This window comes from Carassius auratus, chromosome 1 (assembly GCF_003368295.1).
Source record: "Carassius auratus strain Wakin chromosome 1, ASM336829v1, whole genome shotgun sequence".
Taxonomy (NCBI): domain Eukaryota; kingdom Metazoa; phylum Chordata; class Actinopteri; order Cypriniformes; family Cyprinidae; genus Carassius; species Carassius auratus.
This window is the reverse complement of record NC_039243.1, coordinates 21,665,867-21,672,371: the sequence shown is the minus strand read 5'-3', so window position 1 is coordinate 21,672,371 and position 6,505 is coordinate 21,665,867. Positions and strand designations below refer to the sequence as shown.

The following is a 6,505-nucleotide window of genomic DNA, read 5'->3' as shown; positions in this document are numbered from 1 at the left end:
CAGGAGCCTGACTATGGATGTGGCCACAAATCCTCTGCAGCCAACCTCTACCAGAAGTACCTGTGTACGCCAACCTAGTTGTTTTGCCTCAAAAGCTATATCAGTGTACTTCAGCTTTTTCCGTTCATGCGCTTCTCCCACTGCATCCTCCCATGGTACAGTTAGTTCCACGATGAACAGGGACTTTTGTGAAATTGACCACAAAACAATATCCGGCCTGAGATTGGTGTTTAAAATCTCAGGTGGAAATTTGAGTTGCTGATCTAGGTCCACTTGCATTTTCCAGTCCCTTGCGGCGTCCAAGAGGGTGCTATCCACTCTAGGTAGTCGACTGGCCCTGCTTGGCTTGTGCCACTGCCTTTGCCCATCTCTCTGCTTCCTGTTGATACCGGACCTCAGCAACTACCAACTTTCTCCTCTCTGCAGAAGTTGCCTTGTGCCATGTAGGTCGACTAGTCCCAAGTCCAAGCCTGCCTCTTCCTTGCTGCACCTGTCCAACTATGTCTCAGTGTCTGAGAGCAAATTGTGCTTGCTTTACAGCCTCAGTTGCAGTGCACTTCCTCCCAGTTGCCAGTCTGGGAGCAGCTGTTCGTATGGCTGCAACTTGAGACTCTGCCAGGGTCATTCTCAGCCTCACTTTAGTGCACTTGTATTCTTCTGTGAGGCTAGAGATAGGTAGTTCCAGTGCACTGTTTCCATACAACCCAATGTTACTGAGGCAGCAAGGAAGTCACAGCCACTTCTTGATGTATGCACTCACTGTCCTCTCCAGCTTCTCAACTTAATCCTTGCCCATGTAATGTTGTAGTGAAGCTTCGTTAACAAATGTTTCGTACAAGTGATGGTTGAGGTCAAGGTGGTAATGTCATCCATATAGGCGCAAATCGGTGGTAGCCGCTTTCCATCCTGCCGACGCTCCCCTCTGACTACCCATTTAGATCCCCTGATGATCACTTCCATTGCCATGGTGAAGGCTAGAGGGTATATGGTGCACCCTGCCATGATACCCACTTCCAATTATTGCCATGATGTTGTGTATTCTGCAGTTGTTATGCAGAATTGCAAATCTTTGAAGTAGTTTCTGACCAGATTTGTGATGGTTTCAGGCAAATGAAAGAAATTGAAGGCTTCCTATATTACTGAATGGGGGACAGACCCAAAAGCATTGGTCAGATCGAGAAATAAAACATGCAGGTCTCTTCCTTACCTTTTTGCAGATTGTATTTGATGCCAAATCATGCTTGCGTGTTAAAGGCATCCTGAGAAACCTGGTACCCCGGCTTTCTGTATCGACGTGTCAGTCAAGTTGTTCTGTTGGCTTTCTTTATCGACGTGTCAGTCAAGTTGTTCTGTTTAAAGTAAGTATTCATTCTTTGAGCAACAATGCTAAAGAATATCTTGCCTTCAACATTCAGGAGATTGATTTGTCGAAATTGGTCAATGTTTGAGGCATCTTTTTCCTTGGAAGAAACAAAACAGGGGGAGTAGTTATTCCCATGTCGCCTTCATTAGCCTCCACAGAAACAGCAAGACACCTGGGGTGTTCTTAGACAACCGGTAAGAAACTCCATTTGGTCCTGGTGCAGAGGCTGCCCTTGCCTTCCTTTCTTTTGTCGATCTTAGTCCATTTTGGGGGGCTGTCAACGAACTGGTCATCTGATTGTGTCACCTTCAGGTGGTGATCCAGCTCCTTCTTTTGTACCTTAAGGGATCCGCTTTTCCCCCTTGTAAAAAGCCCTTTTACAAATTTGAAGGGATCCTTGTAGAAGGGATGTTATTGTCTTCTCCTTTTTCCTGCGTTTAGTTCGGAGGTTTTCTGCTCTCCGCAGTCTTCCCAAGTGCCCCTTAAGCTCTGCTTGCAGGAGGCAAATAGAAATAGAGGAAAGACATAGCCTCTGTTTATATGAGATTTCTTTTAGTTGTATGTTTAAATTTAATTAAGTTTTTGTTTAAAAATGTCAAGTTAACTTTAACATTTCAATTTCATTTTTTTTTTTAAAATAACCATATCCCAGACCTGGTTGTGTGGATATGCACAAAAATGTGGTTTCTGTCAGAGAATAAAATAAAGATGATAAATATATATATATATATATATATATATATATATATATATATATATATATATATATATATATATATATATCATCTTTATTTTATTCTATCTTTATTTTATTATATATATATATATATATATAGTGGTGGGCATAGATTATTTTTTTTAATCTAGATTAATCTAGATTAATCTAGATTAAAATGTCTCATTCAAATTCTGCAGAAAGCATTCAGAATATGTGTGTTACCCAAATAAAATTGACAAACAGTAAGTCTTTGAGAAGGGGTTTATCAAGCTAGGTGGTTCATTAGAAAAGGGGCTCATCTCCTGTTTCCAAAATGCATCACAAAGTGCTTGAAAAAGCTGTAAACATATTCCACATTGCACAAGGTGCAAACAACATTACGCCTGTTTCACACCAATGTTTAAGTTTTTTTCAAGTTTGTAGGTGTCAAGGTACAGAAACCAAATAATTAAATGTAAAATAGCACTGGATAGACTTCAGTGTAAAAATGAAATATACAATCAAACCTACATTTATTCAGACACCTTCAACATTTCTCACATTATTACAGTTTTGATATATATATATCAAAAATTATACCTGGTGTCTGAATAATTTTTGGTTTGACTGTAAAAACTACAAACTAATTCAGTCAAGAGCAGTGAGTGATTTTCTTTCATTTTCATGGATTAACATTATAGCAGCCAGTGGCTAAATTAGGCGCGGTCCCTTTAAGAGACGATGAACGCATCCAATATAATACACATCCAGATTTTTCCCTCAACTGTTTACTTTCACTTAAGAAATAACTGACAGTTTTTTCTAGCATAATTTCCAAGGTGGATATTTTGACATATTTTATGTATTTGTCGGCACAAGAGCAAAAATAAGCAAATTCGATGTTCAAGTGTTTTGAGACGCCTTTCTCTTGGCAGAAGAGTGCTCGGTTTAGTGTCGCTGTCCGTGATACGCGTCTCTCTCTCTCTCTCCGCACCGAACACGGCACGCGAGTAACAGCTACTCCGTTCAGCTTCTCCGCGTCTTGTGTTTGGATGCTTTAATGTTTAAATCGACAAGCGGTAAGGCGTAAAAAAATGTGAAAAAGATAAGCTTTCGTGACGATGCGCAGCAGTGGCCCATCAACTGTCCTGAGCATCTTTTTAGGCTGGCCTCAGCCAGTCGGTTATATAAAATATCAAGGTGAAAGTCATCATAGCTTGCTTAGTATAGACCCAGCTCCTAACCCAACTTTGAGAATAGATTAACGGCAATATTTTTTTTATCGCCCGATAAGAGTCTCGCGTTAACGCAGCACTTTAACGCTGATAACGGCCCACCACTAATATATATATATATATATATATATATATATATATATATATATATATATATATATATATATATATATATATATATATTAGAGGTGGGCATAGATTAATTTTTTTAATCTAGATTAATCTCACTGTGATCTTGAAATTAATCTAGATTAATCTAGATTAATCTATATTAAAATGATTCATTTGAATTCTGCCGAACGCATTCAGAATATGTATGCTACCCAAATAATGACTAAAACTAAAAGTAAGTCTTTTAGAACGGGTTTTTCAAGCCAGGTGCCGCATTAGACCAGAGGGTCATCTCCAGTTTCCAAAATGTATCACAAACTGCTTGAGAAAGCTGTTCTACTATGATAATTTGTGATGAAAATAAATTGTTCAATAAGATGTAGTTGTGTTTACGAACTGTTTATTCAGTTAAACATGAATTTTGAACATGAATTTTGAACTGTAGGCCTACATAAGAGGTTGTAATAAACTGTTAACAGTCAGTAGCTTTTGTCAATCAGTCCAAGCTCTATTTCTCCTTCTTCCACCAGTCACTCAGGCAGACCAGCTTGTTCACATTTTCTGGTGACAAACTAGATCTCCTCTTCTGCACAATATGGCCTGCCAAAGAAAAAAGTCTCTCGCACGGGACAGTAGTGGCAGGAGTCCCCAAGTATTTACGGGAAACGTGGGCCATCTTACCATATACAGCAGTGTGCTCCGACCACCACTTCAGTGGACACTGATCTAGACTGGCACTGGGCTCTACCTTGTACCTCTCCACAGTATTGACTTCTGGTGTCTCCTCATCTGATTCTGAGTCTGATCCTATCAGTAGCAGGGCTGGTTTCTTCTTGGGTGGCTCAGGGTTCTTCTCCCCAAGTGGCTGCACAGCAGGTTCTTCTCCCTTCACCAACTCACATAGCTTTGCCCATACTGGCTCCCTCTCTGCTCTGGGCAAGCACTTGAGGTCCTTAAACCGTGGATCTAGAGCAGTCGCCACCTTTGATGAATTAAAAAAATAATAATTAAAATTTCATTTTCCAAAGCCAACCTCCATATTTCTCCATGACTCATCTATTCATTGACCGATCTACTGGCTTAACAGTCTATAATTGTCAAACAATGCAATTATTTTTCTGGTCAGTCTGATATACCTTAAGCCATTCCAGGTTTATATTCTCCCTCCGCTGGTTGAGGTCCTTGGTGAAGGCAGTCTTGAATCGCACAATATAGGCAGGATCATCATCAGAGATCTTCATCGCGTGCTGGAGGTGGCACAGGGCATGTAGAACCACAGAGCAAGATACATACTTATCCCCACCAAGGAGCTCAGTGATGTACCTACACAGACAGACAGACAGACAGACAGACCGACAGACACACACAAACACATAGACAGACAGACAGACAGACACATACACATACACATACACACACACACACACACACACAGACAGACAGACAGACAGACACACACAAACACATAGACAGACAGACACACACAAACACATAGACAGACACACACACACACACACACACACACACACAGACAGACAGACACACACAAACACATAGACAGACAGACACACACAAACACACAGACAGACAGACAGACAGACACACACACACATAGACAGACAGACAGACACACACAAACACATAGACAGACAGATAGACAGACACACAGACAGACAGCAACAGACCATAAATAATTAATGACGGATTCAGTTAACTCAGATTACACATTTTTAAAGTTCTTAATCACATTGCATTTAAGGGCATGCGTTTCTTAAATACAAAGTGACATTTAAAATAACTTGTATTCCAATTCATGAACACACTATCTTTGTAGACCATACCTGCATGGCTCCAACAGTTTCTCTAGCTTTGCCAACTTCTCATATTCAGCATTTGTTGGGAGGGCCAGATTGTGCTTCTGCTGAGACAGCGTTGTGTGCAGTGCATCTCTGTTGCGCCTCATACGCTTGATCATCTCAAGTGTGGAATTCCACCGTGTTGGAACATCTTGCACGAGTGGCTCCTGAACTTGTCCAAGGGAGGCTTGCTGGACATTCAGCTCATCTGAGTTGGCTGGACTGTGTTTGAAATGTCCGACCACTTTACGGCACTTGGCCAGTGCTCCATCAAAACCACCTTCCCGAAGTGACATTACAATAGCTCTCTGTACAACATGCGCAACACAGGGCAAATGCTCGAATGGCAGTATCCTCCCTGCTGCCACCATATTAGGAGCGCTGTCTGTTCCAATAGAGCTGATTTTGTCAGCTATCCCCCACTGATTAGCAACATCGAGAAACTGCCTGGCACAGGCTTCTGCAAAGTGACGCTCCTCTGTTTTCATCACACCTTCATCACAACGGACAGACAAAGTAGATCAGAATAAGTTCACTACTAATAGTAAACAACTAGCAATCATCAAGAAGCAAATATAATTTGGTGATAATTCGTGGTAATTAATAGGCTAAGTAATTAAATTAAATTATGTAATTTAAAACTACATAACGTAGCCTACCTAAAGCGAAGGAGTAAAGTTCCCAGCTGGCATCGATGAGGTGTACAGTAACGCCGAGGTAGTTATCATTGTTGACAGATGTCCAATGGTCCCCAGTCAGTGCTACACACCTCGCCTCTACCATCTTCTTCTCTTTTGCGGCTTTCTCTGCGGCGTGCTGGTCATGTATTCTTCTCATGATAGTTCGCCTCGTAGGAAGTTTGTAAGATGGGTCACCTGTGGCCGCCTGGAGAACAAGCTCGAGACCATCATCTTCAACCACGCTGATGGGCAGGCAGCTGGTGGCAATCCACTGAGCGAGGAGATTAGTTAGCTTGGCTGATAGAGCTGTGCTGACGGGCTTGCCTCTGTTGTACTCAAACATATTCGTTTGACGACGACGCTGCGCTACATCAGGGCTTGGCCCGGCATCTTCCACATTAGCTATGGTATGCTTTGCGTTTAAGTGGTATTTAAGACTTGAAGAACTCCTGCAGTACACTAATTCTGCATTGCACAAGGTGCAAACAACCTTAGTCTTGTCAAGGTTTCCATTGGGAAGCTTCTTAAAAAAAAAATTTCCCTGAAGCAAACCGGGCGGCTTC

General features: G+C 41.5%; 1 protein-coding gene across 1 annotated transcript; it reads right to left on the bottom strand.

The window, feature by feature from the left end:
- Positions 1–3,914: 3,914 nt before the first annotated feature.
- On the bottom strand, positions 3,915–6,285 carry LOC113106831 (zinc finger BED domain-containing protein 1-like). The gene is made up of 4 exons (XM_026268866.1): positions 5,922–6,285; positions 5,248–5,755; positions 4,543–4,729; positions 3,915–4,388 (listed from the first exon to the last, which is right to left on the bottom strand). Exons 1-4 carry the CDS (start codon positions 6,283–6,285, stop codon positions 3,915–3,917), a joined length of 1,533 nt encoding a protein of 510 aa, XP_026124651.1.
- Between the last annotated feature and the right edge of the window lie 220 nt (positions 6,286–6,505).

What these genes read in the sequence shown, in the direction of transcription:
- LOC113106831 (XM_026268866.1), bottom strand. Translation starts at nt 6,285, where the DNA reads ATGTTTGAGTACAACAGAGGCAAGCCCGTCAGCACAGCTCTATCAGCC. An exon ending in AAACTGTTGGAGCCATGCAG is followed by an intron (nt 4,730 to 5,247) that starts GTATGGTCTACA and finishes CTGTCTGTGTAG; the next exon opens with GTACATCACTGAGCTCCTTG. An exon ending in TAAACCTGGAATGGCTTAAG is followed by an intron (nt 4,389 to 4,542) that starts GTATATCAGACT and finishes AATTCATCAAAG; the next exon opens with GTGGCGACTGCTCTAGATCC.